This window comes from Stegodyphus dumicola, chromosome 4, assembly GCF_044657685.1.
Source record: "Stegodyphus dumicola isolate Sdum_Otavi_A_Nest chromosome 4, ASM4465768v1".
In the NCBI taxonomy this organism is placed as follows: Eukaryota; Metazoa; Arthropoda; class Arachnida; order Araneae; family Eresidae; genus Stegodyphus; species Stegodyphus dumicola.
This window is the reverse complement of record NC_140771.1, coordinates 252,615,246-252,636,638: the sequence shown is the minus strand read 5'-3', so window position 1 is coordinate 252,636,638 and position 21,393 is coordinate 252,615,246. Positions and strand designations below refer to the sequence as shown.

Sequence of the window (21,393 nt, the reverse complement as noted above, 5' to 3'; positions counted from 1 at the left end):
GGGTAAGCTGCCAATGCATTATTTATTTTCCTACTGTTTCCGGAGACAACTTATATAATACTGCATGATTTCACCGGGAAAATGTTATTTTAATATTGTTAGAGTTTTTAGTATTTATATTAATTATTATTTATAGCAGTTATAATTAATGATACGCCAAAGGATGATCGCATATATCAAAAGAAAAATTTGTGAAAGCAAGTATGCTTAGAATATGGTTTCAAACTCTATAGGAACGCTTGTCTTGTTTTCTCAGAGTTTATTTATTTTAAGGGGACTCACACACCTTAAACCCCTCATGATCTTCGAATATGTGACTGTTGCAAGAATTGGGATATTTTATTTATTTTAAAAGCAATTACTTCCAACTTTTTACAGCTGACTACATAATATAGCTGCTTTGGAAACTAGTAACAAGAAAGTTTGTGTTGCCACAAATATTTTTGTAATTTAATCCTCTTTGTGACAAAATATTTCGCCATGTTTCCACCTTGCGCGCATGATATTTTAAAAATGGCTAATGGTACATACTTGAAATTGGATGAATTCTTTATACGGTCACTATTTTCTAACTGAACCAACAATCTGTTGAATATTTTAATATTGAAAAATTTTATGGACGAAAACATTACAAATTTTGTTAATAAAATACATTTTATATACTTAACTCAAAATAAAATAAAAATTTAACATGAAATTTTTAGAATTTTAGGTTCACAGTAGTTTCCAAATGTTATAAAAGCTACATATTAAATATGGAATTAAATTATGAAACAATGTTTTAAACTGTGCGCGCAAGTTGGAAACATGACGAAAAATGGTGTCACAATGCGGATTAAATTATAAAAATACTTGTGGCAACACAAACTTTCTAATTGCTATTTCAGAAAGCAGCTATTTTATGCAGTCAGCTGTAAAAAGTTGGTAGTAATTTCTTTTAAAATAAATAAGTTATTCTAATTCTTGCAACAGTCACCTATTCGAACATCTTATGGGTTTTAAGGTGTATGAGTCCCCTTTTAATAAGCCTGTTTTCACCTCTATTAATATGCAGCTCTTAATTGCATAATAATCTCATTTATAAAATGCTATGGAATTCCAACACTGTGTTTATGAATTAACATATGAAGGCTAATGCGATGGTGCTGTCTTGTCTATAAATTTCATGGAAGAATAGTTGTCAGAGCCTAGAGGAGGTTGGATTTCTACTTCCACCACAATTTTGAGGGAGAGCACCCCGAAGGGGGGTCTGAGAGTCTCCTATCCCTCTCCTTTTCCACCAAACCACACAAGATGACTTTTGGCTCTCCATACATTTAGAGTGTCCCCGTGCCGCAAAGACACTATACATTTACAAACATCCACGTCTGCTCCGGGATTCGAACCCCGGCCCTTCGGTAATGCAGTAGGCTTCCCTAACCACTATACCGTCTGGGCGGCAATTTATGTGGTACATCTAATAATATAAACAAGAGATATACAAATAATTCTAAAATAATTGATCAACTAACTTCGACGATATAAGGAACGTAGAAAAAGATGAATATATTGCAAAATTCTTAACGTAAGTTACAACTATATGTGCTCATGATATAGGAAACTAAATTAGAACACTTTTCTCAGTTACAGTTAACATAAATTTTTATCCCTAAATTTTCCGAAACAATCACTATGATTTCATATGTGCTCATGATATAGGAAACTAAATTAGAACACTTTTCTCAGTTACAGTTAACATAAATTTTTATCCCTAAATTTTCCGAAACAATCACTATGATTTCGTACCAACTGAAAGCTGTGCATGACGGTTAGTAGATCAACCGTCACGCACAAGTTGGAAAGTTCTGTGTAAAGCGAAAAGTGACAGCGATACCGTTCCTAAACTGTGTGTGAGAAGATGGTATAAGGAAAGTAGCAGAAACTGATGAAGAAGTGAAAAATACGAAAGTGAGAGTGAACAGAAGCTATTTAATTACAGACAGTTGTTACAGACGTTCGCTATTTATTCCATTATTGTCCAGTAGACGCTGCATACGATCAACGACAGAACTAAAGTAACACGACACATATCAACTGATATAATCCACACTTCCCTTATGACTCTTTACAAATAATATCAAAATAGGTTCACAAATTTCGTATTTTTTATTACATATTTCAAATCTACATACTTTTAAAGTTAAAATATACAAAACAATTTGTAAAAAAAAAGTTTTTTCTTTTTTTTTTTAATACAGAATTAGATCATAGAAAAAAATTGTCAGAATACTGAAATTGAAGAATAATGATATAAAAGGAAAATTTTGAGAATTAATATTGGTTAAATTATGATTTATTTTATAAAATACAAAGGTAAAACAAATATACTAATGAAAATATTTGCAAATGTAAATATTTTGCATATCAGTTTTGCATCACTGTCGAACGTTTTCAATAGAAACTGAATTTTCAGGTTCATCACTATCTGCTGAGGAATCCGAGACATTCTCATCAGTTTCGCTATAACTGTCTTCAATATACTTGAAATCAGAGTCAGAACTACTATCAGTGTCGGAAATATCGTCAGGAATATAGGTTGTATCACTCGCAAAACGCTTCCTGCCAGACATCTTTGAGCTCTGAAAAGCGCGCGCAAAATGCTACATTAATATATTCTTGTATATTTGGCAGAAATGTGGACAACTAACGCCGCTGTTAGCCCACATCTAATAAACTCTGTTAGCCCACATCTAAATAAATAATTAAATATCACAGAAAAGCCGAAAGGAAACCTTGAACGGGGAAAGAGCGGGTTGCACAGTTAAATAGACGGCAAAAATTCATCGCAGCGGAAGTCGCGAGTTGCGCAAATTTTGCTACTTCTACGTTGCTTGTGGAAATCGCTGAACGCGCAGCGAGAGGGTTAAGCCAATTTGTGAATTGACTTAAAAGAGTAATAGTCCTAAAGGAGTAAAGTGAGCTGTCTTAAACTGTGTACGTTTCACTAACAGTGAATCTTAAATTGAACACTGCTATATCTTTTCTGTGGTTCACGTCGTATACATTCGCTCAGACCAGCACGCGAAAGCAAGTTTAAAACAAATCTGGTCAACTCCATCTCAAGCCTGTTTCAGTGAACGCCTGTACGCTGCCTCGGAGAAAGTTAGCAACAGGTTGTATGCGCCGAAAACCTTAGTTTTCCCATTTACCGTTCGGGTTCTCGAGTTGGTGTGTGTGTGATTATGGCAAAGCCTCGAGAGCTATCTGCCTAAGGGGAGGAATGCCTTCGTGGAGGACTTTCTAAGGGAAACTGGCTCGTATTCATGTTACACATGGGGAAAATCACAAAAACGCCCATGCAGCCAGCCCGTTCGCGGGATTCGAACCTCGGACCGAACTACCAGTGTTCAGCGACTTTACCGCTCGGCCACTGGTGGACCTCTCGAGTTGGTAAATGACTTTATAAAGAATTATTGCCTCCACCCGCCCCCCCCGTGTGCTTTCGTGTGTGGTGTATGTTGTTGGTCTACCGGTTGGAAGATCCATGCTTCGAATCTCGGTGAGAAAATTATACATTTCTCAAGATTCCCGCTCTGAAAACTTAATATAATGGATGATAATTCCTCACCCCCTATATTTGGTCGACTGGAGATCGTGCCTCTCGCATTTGTCTTTTAATTGGGCGAAACAATAAAACATGTATATCATTCCGCCATGCGTACTCTCGTGGTGCAGATTGCAGGATATCCAGCTAGTAAATGAAAGATGCGTGTTCCGGATCTCAAAGACGATATAAATGTTTTTTCGTACTTTCTGGCTTCCGAAATTTATATGTCTACAACTGTAAGTGCTTAGTTGCTGAAAAAAGACTGCAGTGTTTGCGATACAGTCGCTTTTGCAAATTTATTATACGCAAAGAAAGGATGGCTCATTTTTTTTTAATATAGCGACAATAAGTTTATAAAATAATTTACTCCTTCCTTCCGGCATGCCTTCGTGATGTAATGGTTAGCACGCTCGGCCCGTATTCGGGAGCTGCATGTTCGGGTCTCGGCGAGGGCAATGCTCATTGTTCATGTCTCTTGATTCAAAATAACCCAATGACTCTACAAGTTGACGGCTATTGCGTACTGCACGTTTTAGTAACTTCAGCTATTTTACAATTTAGCTTCATCAGAAGTGGATAAATAAAGTTTCATTTAGGTTTAATATCTCTGAATGTGAAATCCAGCAGGAAAAGAGTAGATCTGAATAAGTGAACCATTTGGTAGCCAGACTCATAAGTATATTTTAACAGCATATGACTTAAATTACATGAATTAATCCGGTAGATTCCGGAATTAACCTTAAAACCAGAACTCCATCAGTGTTAAATCAGAGGGTCGCGTTAGGACGAATAATGATGCGAGATTCAATTTCCGAAATGATCCTACAGCAGTGGTTTCACACTCACGGCCAAATATAATTCGCAAAATTTGCACGAAATGACGTTCCTCAAATCATTACGCTTCAACACTTCTGGAATCACGTGAGTGGATATTTTCAGAGTATTTATATTTGATTAAAGGATTTTCGAAAAATATTGAATCCAAAGGGGAAATGAGCCGTGATTCCAGATAACCACTTTGTCATCGTACATCGTCTCTGTAACAAGTTGTGAGGACTGGTTTTGGAATAATAAAAATAGTTCTTATTTAGTTGTATCGCAAAATTATGGAGGTGGTTGCATAGGCTTTGCGTGATTTTCTCTTATATAAAGGAAATATAAGATAGTTTCTCTTAGACAGTTCTCCACGAATTCATGTCATTCTTGATCAGATACCTACTGCGCTTTTTGTCAAATCCAAATAAACAAAAAATAATTTAAGGATCAGGTAAGACTGGAATAATACTTCGGCAGCATTGCCACATTTCGGGCAACAGAGCAAGCTTTTTTTTAAAAAAAAAAGCCAAAAACGATCGTTAGTCTCGAATGAGATATTAATCTCGAAACGGCATTTTGCGTTGAATCACTATAAATGGCGTATCATTTTTCAAACAGTTGCCAGCCAATATTTATTATATTTAAATTAATTAAATAATAAAGAATCTGCAGGAATGTATGTATCTTTCTCGCATTGTGGAAAAACAATAGTACCTACAGCCATCCAATTTTGGATTTGGGATTTGTTTTATTATCTATTTCACATTTTTTTTTAAACTTTAACGAATTTTTTATTAACAAACTCAACGATTTTAAAGCCAGCAGTGGCAACACTGCACAGAATAAACATTTTTATCTCCAGCGAGCGAGACTGTCCACCGGCAATTCTAAAGATATGCTGTTTTCAAATACTAAGTGATTTTTCAGTTGAATAGAATTTTATGTTTTAAATCGAATTTCTATGTTTAAAATCGAATTTTTATGCTGAATCGAATTGCATGTGACCTAAGCGCCAAAAACATGTTATTTAATAAGCGAAATCAACGCACAAAATGTTAATAAGAAGGAATAAAAAGACAGAAAATAGTTTCGTAAAGCCATCTTAGTAAAAAAAAAAATTGAATACTGATATGATGAACTGAGAAAGACTGGGGAGAAAAACAGAAAAATATAACGTAATGCTGCATCGGGAATCCTAAATGTATACTGCTATGTTGCTTTTAAAATTTTGTTAATTTATTCTGTTGAATTGTATGTGACGTTAAGTGCGAAGAAAATGTTGTTTAATAATAAAGCAAAAAGGAAAAAAAAGAATGGGTAGTAGGAGCGAGTGGAGTAATAGCAGACTGCCATTTCAGTGAAAGCGTAAGCAAACAGAGCGCATGGAACAAGTTATTTATTTATCTAAAATGCTGTTTATTTTAATGCGCATTTTGGCAAAGGAACTTATCATTGTTTCCATTCTAGTTTAAAGAGAACTTTGTTTTTCATTTTATATTGCTGAGCATGGCTGATGGCTTAATCAACAGACTAAAAATATGTAATTTTTAGTGGTTTTATGGTACAACACATAAAAATATTCCTATATGAACACCTTTGAGCCATAGGAGAACTCAATAAAATATAAAGCGGGTACCTAAATTTTAATGAACTCGGGATATTCCATGGACAGAATACTTAATGGCATTAAATAGATTAGAAGCAGTTTGTTCCATTCTACAAAAAACTTACCTTCAGATATTGTTACATTCTGCCACCTAACATTCGGATACCTCCTCCCGAAACAATTAAGGAAAAATATCGTGAATTTTCTTTCGTCCTCCTGGACACGTTCGAAGTCTCCATCGAATGCAACACGCACTTGGCGAAATTCGGAATATTGTACCAGAGGAAGATCAAAGGTGTCCATCATGTCTACATCGAATGGACCTGGAAAATAAGGTTAGATTTCAGGCATCATGATAACAGCATTTTCTGTTAAAATCATCCTACTCCGAAACACACTGAATATATCTTTTTTACTTCCTTCTACGAAGTAAAAAGAAAGTATTTTAATCGCGAAAAGTTTCAGGCAGCATATTTCAACGAAAATATCCATTTTGACCGCTATCGAATGAAATTTAACGATGTTTTTGCGTGATATCTGTACGTAAGGACAGAATAAAAGACTCTTTTCCTCCAAAAAATTATAAAACTGCTTTAAAATGAATTGTGAAGAGAATTTTTCGTGGCATCTGTACGAACGTATGTACGTACGTATCTCCCATAACTCAAAAACGAATAGCCTCAGAACGTTGAAATTTCTTATATAGGACTGCTATAACACGTAGATGTGCACCTCGTATTTTGGTTGCAATCGGCTGCCCCAAACGTATATAAATATATTTATATATATATCCACTCTGTTACCCGGCTCAGTGGATCTCAGTTTCTTTACTCTTATATGTTGGTAAATTGTACATTTTTTGCTTTAAAAATGATTGAATTATGTTATTCTTCTGTTCCTGTTAAGGTTTTGATGCCTTTAGTAAATCTGTATGCAATATTTTTAGAATTATCAACAATTTAAAAGTTGTTTAAGTGCCGCTAAATCTAATAATTTTTTGTGATGGCGGCCATTGCTTGTTTACATTTAAAAATGCAGAGTAGTGGATTTGTTGCCAGTTTAGAGAGACTAAGCTTCGCAACAACAAAGATAAAGCCTTCATTATTATTGCGAATTAAATCATGCTTAATCCTTTCTGGAATTTTTTCGAGGAAATAAGTGTTTAAAATTTACTTCGTAATATTTAATACAGATATTTTGAGTTTTTATGTATTTTTGCCTTGTCGCGAAGTGAGAACTGAATTAATTGAATGAGAACAATCGTCTGTGGAAAACTGTTTCTTTTTTGTTTTGTTTGCTTAATTTCTTTTATACATGGTTCTAGCTTTATTATAGTATTTGAATAGAACATATTGCAACAATTAGATAATTCTTTAAATATAAATTTTGTGCATTCTGAGTTATAATATGAACGAAATATAATACTTAAGTTTGACTACAATACTTTGTTAAGTGAACCTAGCGCCAGAGTGTCGCTATGGTAAACAAATAGAGTGACTTTTAAAGAATGCATTTATTCTAAAGTAGATTTAATTAAATCCAATAAGTTTAAACGAAATTCAAGAAAAAATCAGTATAATTTAATATTCCGTACAAGGAAGTCATGTGGTGTACACATCAGATTTTTTAAGTACTTTTTATGAGGTGTGTTAAAAAATATGAATAGGAATTTATCCAATAAACTTAGTTTATTACCCTTCTTCCTGACTGACCCGAGTTACCTCGGGACGAGAAAATCATCATGCAGTGATTGTCGTGAGTATACTCGGTGTCCTCAAATGTTTAAATATGATAAGCTCGAGTAATAGGAGTAAATACCTCCAGTTGTAATTGCACAGTATATATTGTTAGCGTGGTACTGAACTAAAATACATTGTTATTCCTACCTCGAAAAGACGATTTTACATTGTTGAGATCGGCTATAACTTAAAACTCCTAATTTTCAAGTTTTGCTAGTATTGCAGCGCACGGATGATATACGAATGGCGAATGGACGAAATGGCAAAGACTCTTGACGGTGATCTCCATTTTAATTGTGACACATAATTTAACATACCCACTTAAAATACAATTCTTATTAGTACCTTAAGCAAAGTTTTAATTTTAAGCTTAGATGTGTCTAAGCTCATATATTCTGTACCTTCTACAGAATCGTTTGGATTTCGTGTTTCATATTGACGCTTTTATCAATATTTTTGCTACAAAATTAATTTCAAAGCGAAATACTGAAGCAAAGGCTCGCATACTTAAATTAAAATATTTAATATTTTTTTAACTTTCTTTAAAGGTAAAGATTTAATTTCTCAGACGGCAACGAAAGGTATTATTTTCGTGTAAAATGTCTAATGTGGACACAACAAGACGTCCTTGTACTTCCTATTAAATTATACACTTTTTTGCTGCATTTCACTTAAAAGTTTTTTTTTTATTTCTTCGAATTTCATTGCAGGTATCATTCTCATTTAACCAATTCAGTTCTCATGTCGCGGGAAGGCAAAAATAGATAAAACATCTTCATTAAAAACTGTAAAATGTAGAAAAACGTGAAACAGCAAACACAATTTAAAAAACAGTTTGTACAAAATTAAACTTAGAGTTTCTGCGCAAAAACAAGCAATTCGGCCACCGAGAAGACAGATTTTTTTTTAGGTACACAAAATTGAAAGTTTTGTGCACCTTTTAGTCCCAATCGACAAAAGAATACTGAAGCTGGTGTAATAACTGATTTAATTCACTACTCTACTAATAGTTTCAAATGTAAACAACTGGCGCTTCGTTTGCCTTAGGTACCACTTAAACTTTTAAATTGTTAATACTTTTACAACTATTACGTTCAGATTAAACCGGAACATAAGAGCAACATAATTCAACCACGTTTAAAGTAAAAAATACCGAATTTATCAATATATTAAGAATAAAAACCGCCCACTAGAGCCGAGCGGTAAAGTCGCTGAACACTGGTAGTTCCGTCCGAAGTTCAAATCCCGCGAACGGGTTGGCTGCATGGGCGTTTTCGTGGTTTTCCCCATGTGTAACGTGTATACGAGTCAGTTTCACTTAGAAAGTCCTCCACGAAGGCATCCCTTCCCTTAGGCAGATAGCCCTAGTGTGCTTTGCCATAATTAAATAAACCAAACCAGAATAAAAACCTGAGCTCACCGGGTAACAAAGTGCGTATATATATATGTAATAATAAAATTCCATAGTCAAGAATACACTTAAATTTCTAACTGTATGTTCTTTTCATTTTTAATGGCAACGTTCTCTTTTTGAAAGTACGTGAAATTAAATCCACAGCCCCGTAGTCAAGTTGTTTTTCCCGCCCTTTCTACACGTACAGTTATAGAATGTTCTGGAAATATTTAAAGCGAACTGGATTGGCTAACGAGGCTGACGTCATTTCATGGAAGCTCCGCCTTTCCAGAGGCTATAAAAGGACTCGCAAAAGAATATCGGAGGCTTTTCATAAATGTCACGATGCAGTAAACGTCATACAAAAAATTATTAGTAATTCTTTTTATTTACTCCGGATATCTGATTTTGTGACTGCTATTTCTCCTGACCAATAAATAAATGGATCCTGTTTTTTAAACTTATCGTCTGATAATTTAAGCTATGACTACATTTATGAATCTTCACCCATCTATTTATTTCGGACAAAAGCTGGTACATCACATATATATAAACTTAAAGCATTTAAAGTTAAATGTAAATTGGAATCAAAGCAAGGCAATTCTTCAACAATATTAATAACTGCAATCGTGTATATTAGGTATCTTTATGTGTGTATATGTATAGATATATGTTTCTATTTTGTTTTTTAAAAAATTGTTTTGTAATTATATGTATATATATATACACGTTTGCTGCTACCCATTGTAACCAAAAGTGAGAACTTATAGCAGTCACATATACAAAATTTTAACGTTCTAAGGCTACATGGTTTTTTAATTATATGAAAAACGCATTCATACTTGTATACATACGTAGAGACGTCACGAAAAAATCTCTTCTGAATAAATTTTACAATCCGTTTTGGAAAAAAAAAAAAACAGTCCTTTATTCCATCCGTACGTACAGATGTCAGGCAAAAACTTCGTTCAAATGGATTGGAGTGGAGTTAAAATGGATATTTATGTTGAAATAGGATGGCCGAAATTTTTCGTGATTACAGTAAAAATGAAAAATATGTCTGATAATTTCGAAACATTAAGTAATCTTATAAACGTTACCAGGAATATAATTCCGAAAGGAGCGCTTTATTTACGCCCCTTTATTACATCTTTTAACCATGCAATAAGTCCTGATACTTCTATATGGATGAAGGTGAAAAGAAACAAAAGATTAAAATGTATTTAGTTTAAAGAAAGAAAAGGAAACTAATTTATTTTATTTAGTTGTTTCATTGTTATTAACCACATAATGGAAAGGATAAGCTTTCACACATCGTAAATTAAGTTCCATTTTAATTTCACGAAAAGAACAATACGAGTTTCTCGCATGCACGAATAAGCAACGAGAAAAGGAATCCAGAATAGTCTTGGGCTCTTATTGTCAAGTCTACAATTTATAGAATGTTTTTAATTTCTTTGATAAATAAGATCTTTCTTTAATTTTACACTTTTTTTCTTGGTCCTAAATAAAAATTCTGTTCTTTAACAAACATGCCGTTTTCATGCTTAGTCATAACTCAAATGTTAAGTAATTTTACTGTAATTATTAATGACACACAGCAGAAGACTAAAATAGTTTTCAAACAGTAAGTAACATTATTCATAAGGAAACATAATTTTAACTTCAGTTACATAACGGTCCAATCTACGACGGCACATATCATTTAAAGTGCATAGTGGCACAGACAAAACAAACTTCTCTATTACAGGAAATAGTTTAGGTAAGTTTTTAATAATAATTTGCTTTTATAAAATTCAGTAATGAAAAAATGTAGAATCTCTCGTATATATGACTTTGCTCACAAAAGACGAAATTATAATGATTACAGCTGCTTGGTGTCATGGTAATTAACTGGTGTAATTCTGTAGAACTTCAACACTGGAAGTACGTGATTTTTACTTCCTTGTACGAAATAAAAAGGAAGTATCGTAATCGCGAAAAGTTTCAGGCAACATATTTCAACGAAAATATCCAATTTGACCGCTTTCGAATGCAATTTAACGATGTTTCTGCGTGATATCTGTAAGTAAGGACAGAATAAAAGACTCTTTTCCTCCAAAAAAATTATAAAACTGCTGAAATCTGAAGAGAATTTTTCGTGGCGGCGTCTGTACGAACATATGCACGTACCTCGCATAACTCAAAAACGAGTAGCCTCAGAACGTTGAAATTTTGTATATAAGACTGCTATAACATGTAGATGTGCACCTCGTATTTTGGTTGGAATCGGCAGCACCAAACGTATATAAATATATTTATATATATATATATATACCCAGTCTGTTACCCGGCTCAGTGATCTCAGTTTCTTTACTCTTATATGTTTGTAAATTTTATATTTTTTGCTTTAAAAATGATTGAATTATGTTGTTTTTATCTTCCGGTTAAGCTTTTTATGCCTTTCGTAATTCTGGAAGCAATATTTGTACAATTATCAACAATTTAAAAGCTGTTTAAGTGCGGTTAAGTTTTAAATAACATGGCGGATATATTTGTTTACATTTGAAACAGCAGAATTGTAGATATGTTGCCAATCTAGAGAGACTAAGCTTCGCAACACAAAAAAAAAACGCCTTCATTTATTATTGCGAATTAAATCATGCTTAATCCTTTCTGGAATTTTTTCGAGGAAATAAGTGTTTAAGATTTACTTCGTAATTTTTAATGCAGATATTTTGAGTTTTTTGCCTTCTCGCAAAGTGAGAACTGAATTAATTGAATGAGAAATACTGAATCGTCTGTGAAAAACTGTTTCTTTTCTGTTTTGTTTGCTTAATTTCTTTCATACATCGTTTTAGCTTTATTATAGTATTTGAATAGAACATGTGGCAACGATAATTCTTCAAATGATATAAATTTTGTGCATTCAGAGTGTCGTTATAGTAAACAAATAAGGTGAATTTTAAAGAGTACATTTATTCTATTGTGGTTTATGCGCTGTCGACGAAGTAGATTTAATTCAATCCAATCAATTTAAATGAAATTCAAGAAAAAAATGCGTATAATTTAATATTCCGTACAAGGAAGTCATGTGGTGTATACATCAGATTTTTTGTATTTGAGAATGGATGCAAATAAATATGAAACTGACAAGTGTTGAAAATTAAGTACGAAAGCGTGCTTTAAAAGATTTTTCTAACGAACAATGCTTAAAAATAGGTATTTAAAGATAATTCTTCGAATCTGTGTGATGCTTGCCGTCCAACGACTTGGTTACTCGACATGTTACTGAGCTAGAACGACATGTTATCAGTTTAGTTTAGTTTAGTTTACGTGTATGCTGCAACCCTCCTGGCGATAATAATCGGCCTCATGGTTAACGCAGCACACCCGATGCAGACAAACAAAAATACAGTTAAAAGATAAAAACAAAAGATTAAAATACAGGTTAACACAGATTGTGTACCTTTAAAAATACACTCACACAATACAAAATAAGGAAAATCATAAGCATAATCGGTTAGAAAACAAAAAAAAAAAAAAAAAAAAAAAAATAGTAAGATGACACATAACTCACTCACCCAACACATAAACTCGTAAACAAAAGAAAAACTAAAATATTTAATGTCTTATTCCTATGGTAGTCTTGTTTTCATTCACAATCCTCATAATTTCTGTTGCATAGCTATTCAAGAATTTTCTTTTTTCACTTGCATTCTGTTCATTTATTTTTTCAAATCTCGTCCTCGCACTCTCGGTCAGTTTACATTCTTCCACGAAATGAGCTGCATTTTCGTACTTCCCACAAGCCAAGCATTTATCATTGCCCTGGAGATTAAAGCGTTTTAAATAGGCCGGGAATCTACCGTGATCTGTGATAACTTGAATAGTATCCATATTATTGAAAAGATCCATTTTCCTTTTTAGAGTCAAAATTTTCAAATAACCCTTATTTTTATTTGAACCATTCCATTCCAGAGCCCATTTCTCAATTATACTTGCTTTCATTTTTCTTAATGTAATTCTTCTGGAATCATTAATATCGTCATAAATATCACCCTCTCCCAGGGCTGCCTCTTTAGCTAGCATATCCTTCCTTTCATTCCCGGTAACACCAGTATGTGCCTTGACTCAATGAAAATATATACCACTTTCCTCTCTTATTTTGTTATAAATGTTTTTTATATCCAAAAGAAATCTATTGTTTGGTCATGTTATCAGTATCTCTGTCTAACACTTTCACACTTACATATCGCCCATCTCTTCCCTATATATATTACTCACTCACCCACGCCAACGTCTTATTCGGCCAGCTGGGTCGCGCGTGATCAACTCAGGAATAAGAGTGTTTTTTTTTTTTTTTTTTTTTTTTTTTTTGTTTCCTGTTTCTAAATACATATTTGAATTTGGTGACCAAAAACTTTTATCTTTATATCACCATGAGAAGGAAATAACTGACAGAATAAAAGTTTGGTTTATTTTAATTATAGTAAAGCACTCGAGGGTCATCTGCCTAAAGGGAGGGATGCTTTCGTGGAAGACTTCCTAAGAAAAACTTGCTCGTATACACGTTACACATGTGAAAAACACGAAAACGCCCATACAACCAGACCGTTTCGAAACCCGGACCGAACTACCAGTGTTCAGCGACTTTACAGCTCAGCCGCTGGTAGGCCCAGAATAAAGAAGTTTGCATAAGAAGATTTGTATATGCATATCGTTTTGCCTAAAATAGCAATACTCGTTTGGGAGGCCAGAAGAAGGATATTCGAATGATATATACAACTAGCGCTAGTCATTTAAAAATTAAAATGCATCCACTTTAGGTATACGAGGGAACTGCGCGGCGAACTGCTATTGTCGCTAATTTTCAAGCCCAAAAACGCACCAAATGGAAAAAGAAGAATTTGCTGAGGGTAAAATCAGGTCACATAACTATGCTTGATCACCCAGTAAAATAAATGCCGGTTTAAGATAACTTCCTTTCTGGAGATATTTTGAGATGTAAGTACGCCCCGCTTAGAGCATATTCCGAGAAAGAAGCAATAAAATAATTACGAAAAAGTAAGTTACTAGTTTCAATAGTTGATGAAACGGCTGGAAAATAAAGGATGAGTGTTTTGGTAGTCTTAATTTAGAAACAAAGTAGCACCCAACCCCCCCCCCTTTTCTTTCCTAGGCGAGTGAACATTGTTCTAGACTTTAATTCTTGCACTTGTTTCACCAGCAGTGAACAGGTTGAAAGAACGTGAAATAGAATACTCCCAAGGACCTAGTATCAGACTCTAGGCACTACATTATTACCTGCTTCAACATACTGAAAATATTTGATAGAAATCTACCAATACTCAGGACATAAAGCTGTAGATTCATTTCATTAGTTTATATATATATACTAGCAGCTTCACTGCTAGCCTTCGTCTAGCTTTTAAATATACCGGGAAAATGGCTGAAGGGAACACCAAACGTTAAATTTAAAAACTCCTCAGAAATTTACTCTGCAGAACAACTTCATAAAAAAACTTATTACGTATAACAAAATTACAATGAAATAAGCAATAGACCTTAATACAAATATTAAATATCCTAATAAATAAATTAACCAACTTTCCTTTGCAAAATCTTAAGAACTCGTATGGTATAAAGGAGGTTAAGAACTGAAAGTAGTTGGGTGCTACTTCCTAAACAAATCACTCAAAACTTTTCAATAACTTAAAGACAGTGAAATGAGCAATAAATAACATAAAAGAATACAAAAAATTCTGAAAAGCAAAGTATAATTAATGATATTTTATCTTATATTTTCAAGAGAAAAAATTACAATGAAATAAGCTATATCCCTTAATACAAATATTAATTATCCTAATAAAAAAAAAGTTAACCAACTTTCCGTTGATATTAAAAAAAATAATGCAAAACATTTCAATATCTTACAAACAGTGAAATAAGCAAAAAATAACATGAAAGCAACTCAAAAAACATAAAATACCGCGCAGAATTTTACTCTACAGAACAACTTTATCCAAAAAATTCAATAAATATGTATTATATTTATATAAAAATAACAATGAATTATGCCAATCTCTTAAAAACAGTGACATAAGAAATACGATGAAAACGTGTTGCCAAACCCTTATTTCTAAAAGAATGAAACTATTCAAAATGATTCGATTTCATCAAAAATCTATCAACAACAATAAGAAAGGAAAATTGTTGCCAAAATCACATTTTCAAAGATGTGAGAAGTGTACTCGGAAGCTTCATTTAATTTTTTTTTATTTTTGTAAAAACAGTCCCAAGGATGAAAGTTTAACGTATCCAAAAATCATAGAAAAATAAACTGTACACTTTAAAAAATAAACTTTTTTAGAAAAAATCCCGTTGAAAAGGTGTTGAGCTCATTTTGTTAAATAAATTCGTATTTAATCGATTTATTGAAACACGAAATTTATTTTAAAGTTCGTAAAATAGCTAAGTGCCTACGTTTCATGACGATGTGAAAATGGAGTGCGTAGAGTAAAATCTCGCTTTCCTATAGCCCATTATGTCTCAAAATGACGCGATTTCGTCACAAAACATAAAATAAAAAAAAATTCGAATTCGAATTTCGAAAAACTGGCTTCGAGGTGCACTGGCTCTTGTCTAGATGCACCTATGTACCAAATTTCGTAGCCGTGGGTATATTAGCTTACGCGCAATGCGAACGAAGACACATTGACACACACACACAGACAAACTCTTTTATTATATGTAGAGATATATGTTGCACGTGAGAAATCAGCAATGTCCTCGTCGGGACTCGAACGTAGAACCTTTGAAAACGCGCCGAGTGTGCTACCATTACGCAACCGTTAATATGACAGAGCATAATCTGTAGTTACCCCTTCAAAACTACTAAGAACTTTGAATGTAAGGCAATACGAAACGGAAGCTCTCACGGTTATCTCTCAATCTAAACTCAATACTCTGAAATAAAACTAAAAACTGATATTCTTTCCCATCTTATATTGTTTTACTCTTCGCTGAGAAATTTCCAGATTTCTCGAAATTGCTAGAAGGCATATACAGTTACATACGGCCAGATGCAGTTACAATTACATAGGGATAAGAAGAGTTACAGTTATACAAGAATCAAACGAAGATGTCGCCAAGCTTGGCGACTTTTTGTGATTTCTCGCCCAATTTTCCTGCAAAAATAAATGGCTAAAACCATCGCCATCTTACGCTAACTTGCTAATTTAGCAAGAGAGGCATTTATTTACCTTAATGTAACTCTTGTGACCCTATTCTTTCCGGCGATGCTTCGCAATCTGATGCCTTTCATGGTACATTACAGAAGAGATACTACAATTTGCATATAATTTCGCTAAAATTATTCACATGTATACCTAATTCGTAAAAATAGCATTGTAGCTATACACAAACAATTTTTTGGCCCTGGAAAAAAAAATAACATCTCGATGTCGTAGCAAAATTTTATCCTGAGCTTATCTAAATTAAATGAAATTTTTGGTTTGAAATTGTCGTATGGATTATTTTCATTGAAAAAAGTATTATTTTTCCTTTTCTCGGTAAATACGAAGATGACAACTCAAGTATCGGTTTTCTAAAGGAATGTTTCAAAAATGAAATTCTGTCTCCAAAAATATGACGAGCTTATGTGACTTCCTTTTCTTCACAATTATGAAAGGGATTCAGAATATAGGAAGCTCAAATTGTGCATTCGCTTACATCCTATGGAGTCAGTTACAGTGAATGGACAAAAATGTGGAATCACCTTGTGAAATGCATGTTTGAAAAGAAAGATTGATTTTAATGAAATATGTAGGTGGCGCTGGCGTTTTTGACTACTGACGCCACCTATACAACTTCGTAAAATGTGATAAACAGTTCAGTTGTTGTCGTAGTACTGTTATGTGAGGTTGTCATTGCATTATATCAGAGTTAACAGACTTCGAACGTGGGCAAATTGTTGGAGCACGTATGGTAGGTGCTTCCGTAAGCAAGGTAGCCGAGGTGTTTAGTGTTTCAAGAGGTACTGTATCGAAGATTTATTCCGCATATTTGAAAAGCGGAAAAACATCATCTGCTAAATCACAGCGCGGACGAAAGTGTGTCCTGAGTGATCGTGACAGACGATCATTATGGCCAATTCTGACGACAAATAAGAAGACCACAGCTGCAAAAGTTACTGCTGAAATGAATGTTGTGTTACCGAACCCTGTGAGTACCAAAACAATTAGAAGGGAGCTTCATAAACAGGGAATTGCTGGCCGTGCTGCAATCGCGAAGCCACTCATCAGTGATGCTAATGCCCGTAACAGGAAAAGGTGGTGTTTAAGTCATAAAGCCTGGACCATAGAGCAGTGGAAGCGAGTAATATGGTCTGACGAGTCTTCTTTCACATTGTTTCCCACTTCTGGCCGAGTTTACGTCTGGAGAACGCCATCTCAAGCCTATAATACAGACTGCTTGTTGCCAAGAGTGAAACATGGCGGGGGTTCTGTTATGGTTTGGGCAGCCATATCGTGGTTCTCTGCTAGCCCCATGATAACTGTGTCAGGGCACATGACTGCCAAGACTTATGTGAACATTTTGGCCGATAAAGTTCATCCCATGGTACAAAGTTTGTTCCCGATGGTGATGGTGTCTTCCAAGACGACAAAGCCCCTGTTCACACAGCTCACATTGTCCAGGACTGGTTTTCTGAGCACGAGGATGAGTTGTCCCATCTCCCCTGGCCACCACGGTCACCAGACCTGAATATTATCGAACCTTTGTGGTCTACATTGGAACGGAAAGTGCGTTCTCGTTATCCACCGCCAACATCGTTATCTGAACTTGTCACCGTTTTGCAGGAAGAATGGTATAATATTCCCTTGGCAAACATACAGGAACTGTATTTATCCATTCGGAGAATACTGCAAGCTGTTCTGGATGCCAACGAGTTTCCTACACCATATTAAGCAAAGAAACATGTTTTTTAAAGGTGTTTCCATATTTTTGTCCAACCCCTGTAAATGATTTAAGTGTAACTTCTTATTTATGATGAAAGTATTCTCCTCAGAGCGAAAAAAAAATGATTATTTTGGGGATAAAGCAGAATACATTTTCAGAAAAGAAAAGTGTGATATTCCTAAAGAAAAACTCCTAAACTTGAATAGAATATAAAATATCACCAGCTGTATTATATAGATAAGATATATTACTTATAAGAGTTACTTGTAGTCACTTACCTATCAGGTACGTTAGCTTCCAATGGTTTGTCTCCAATGCCTTCATTGTAATCCTAAGAATGTAAGAGTAACCCCAGTCCGTAATTATGACGTCACTGAATATAATTTCATTAGCTCCGTATTCTAAAATCTGTGTGGTTGTGCCGAGGAGCTGGCCAGGATAAATATCATCGTATAACAGGCCTATAGATCCTTCCCATGTATAACGCTGGAAAGGAAGCAAAATGCTCTAGGTCACTGATGTACAAATGCATCGATGCTGGGTTATACTTAAAAAATAGTAATAATAATAATTAAAAAAATTTAAAAATCTGAAAGGTTTTAGATTTTATAGTACGTTAGAACGGACTTTTTTGAAGTTTTATGTGTTACGTTTGTTTATTAAATATCGCATTTTCGCACTTTAACTATAAAATTCAATTCAACAGCAATATCTCAAAATATATAAAAAGAGCATATTTTTAAAACTTCCGATACACAGTCTCGCGCGCTGGAGATAAAAAAAAATTTCCGTACAGTTTTGCCATTGCTCGTGTTGAAATCGTCAAGATATAAGGGTTTTTTTTCCTCTCTCCTTTCTGCGTGTATTCGAAAGGTCCAGGTTCGAGTCCCGGCAAAGGTACTGCACATTTTTCGCGTCTTCTACTTCCAAAAAATCCTAATACCTCTGCAGAGTTTGTTAATCAAAAATGCTTTAAAGTTTCCAAAGTATAAAATAGATAATAAAACAAATTCCAAATGTGGGCTTTCAATTACCCGTATTCGAGTGGAGTGGAGGAATACGTTATTCAAGATTTGATTTGATGCCTCGAGGTACCGTTGTTTCTTAATAGTGGGAGAAACATACATACATTCATATAGACTCTTCGTTATTTAATTTCTTTAAATATAATAGAGGGTTCCAATATTTGGTTACACCAATAGAAAAGTGATACAGCCGTTTATAGTGGTTCGAATGTCATTTCATTTAACACCCATTTGGGTTAAAAAAAAAAAAAAAAAAGAACTTTCCTGTTTTTCGTTTTAACAATAAATAGACTATATAAATTCACGTTAGCTTCAAATTTAATAGTTGCAAAAATTCGAACATTTCTTAATTTCAAACGAATTCCTTGTACGAAGTAAAAAGGAAGTATTATAATCGCGAAAAGTTTCAGGCAGCATATTTCAACAAAAACATCCATCTTGGCCGCTATAGAATGCAATTTAACGATGTTTTTGCGTGATATCTGTAAGTAAGGACAGAATAAAAGACTCTTTTCCTCCAAAAAAATTACAAAACTGCTTTAAAATGAAATCTGAAGAGAATTCTTCGTGGCGTCTGTACGAACGTATGTACGTACGTACGTATCTCGCATAACTCAAAAACGAGTAGCCTCAGAACGTTGAAATTTTGTATATAGGACTGCTATAACATGTAGATGTGCACCTCGTATTTTGGTTGGAATCGGCAGCACCAAACGTATATTGGTTGGAATCGGCAGCACCATATTTATATATATATCCACTTTGTTACCCGGCTCAGTGATATCGGTTTCTTTACTCTTATATGTTGGTAAATTGTACATTTTTTGCTTTAAAATGATTGAATTATGTTGTTTTTATCTTCCGGTTAAGGTTTTTATGCCTTTAGTAAATCTCTATGCAATATTCTTAGAATTATCAACAATTTTGAAGTTGTTTAAGTGCCGCTAAGCCTAAGAATTGTTTTGATGGCGGCCATTGCTTCTTTACATTTGAAACAGCAGGATAGTGGATTTGTTGCCAATCTAGAGAAACTTAGCTTCGCAACAACAAAGATAACGCCTTCATTTATTTTTCCGAATTAAATCATGCTTAATCCTTTCTGGAATTTTTCCGAGGAAATAAGTGTTTAAGATTTACTTCGTAATTTTTAAATGAATGCATACAGAGCTAGTATATCTTATTTTAGAAAGTTGTTTCTCGATAATAACAGACTGGGTGATTCAAAATGAATACAGCGATTACAAACAACTATAACCATTTAACTGAAAAGAATGTATCAAAACGAATTTCACAGAATGTAAAAAGAAGTTCAAAATTTTGTTTATACAATTTAATACGCAAGGTCCTTTCAATGCTGTTATGCGGTTATTTCTATGTTTATGTATGACGAGCGGTAAACTCGCTGAACACTAGTATTTCGGTCCGAGGTTCGAATCCCGCGAACGGTCTGGCTGCATGGGCGTTTTCGTATTTTTCCCCATGTGTAACGTGTATACGAGCCAGTTTTGCTTAGAAAGTCCTCCACGAAGGCATCACTCCCCTTGGGAAGATAGCCCTAGTATGCTTTGCCATAATCTCAATAAACCAAACCAAACTATGTTTATGGCGTTATGATTCTATCATGTTTAATTTATCGCTTCACACTTTAAAATAAGTATGAAGTGAAACAAATTGGACACGGGCGATGAATAGAATGAGATACGAAGACGTGGAATATTTGCGGAAAAACTCATTTTCAGATCTCAAATGACTTGTAAATATGACTTTTCTTTTTAATATTCCTTTCCAAATTGTCATGTCTATGCATAAATTATAAATAAATAATATCCTAATAAAAATGTGTAGTAGGTAATTGTTTATTTTAAAAACAAAATGTTTGACTCGAAACTGAAATTAATGTCTAATATTCATGTCTCTTTATATGTCTGCTTTAAAATTTCATCTTCCATCTGAATTTCATCCTTTGATGTCTATACCTCAAAAAATTTTCAAAGTTTACACAGGGCAGACCTTTAGAGAATTATGATAATAGACAAATAAGCCTCTTTCATTTGAATGATTTATTCTGCTCCAAGGATGAATGAGAGAAATGTGCATAAATTATTACGTTCTTCGTTTTAAATAAATATGATAATACCTACTCGTACACTGCAAGGTTTAGAATAACTCGTAGCATCAGAGGATAATAAGTCTCAACCGATAACTCAGTGGATGAAAGATGTATTTTTGAACTTTAGTGTTGTTACGCTTGGCGAAGTGGTGAGATCATAAAGATCAGTACATGGGAA

At 34.0% G+C, this 21,393-nt stretch overlaps 1 protein-coding gene across 3 annotated transcripts in view; it reads right to left on the bottom strand.

The window, feature by feature from the left end:
* LOC118197652 (uncharacterized) overlaps positions 1 to 21,393 on the bottom strand; it is a 388,162-nt gene that overhangs the window by 131,569 nt on the left and 235,200 nt on the right. For all 3 annotated transcript variants that reach the window (XM_085816220.1, XM_085816221.1, XM_085816222.1), the window contains exons 9-10: positions 18,359 to 18,566; positions 6,134 to 6,331 (exon numbers count right to left, since the gene is read on the bottom strand). In XM_085816220.1, the coding sequence (XP_085672346.1) occupies positions 6,134 to 6,331; positions 18,359 to 18,566 (406 nt within the window). The remainder of the gene's footprint in view (positions 1 to 6,133; positions 6,332 to 18,358; positions 18,567 to 21,393) is intronic.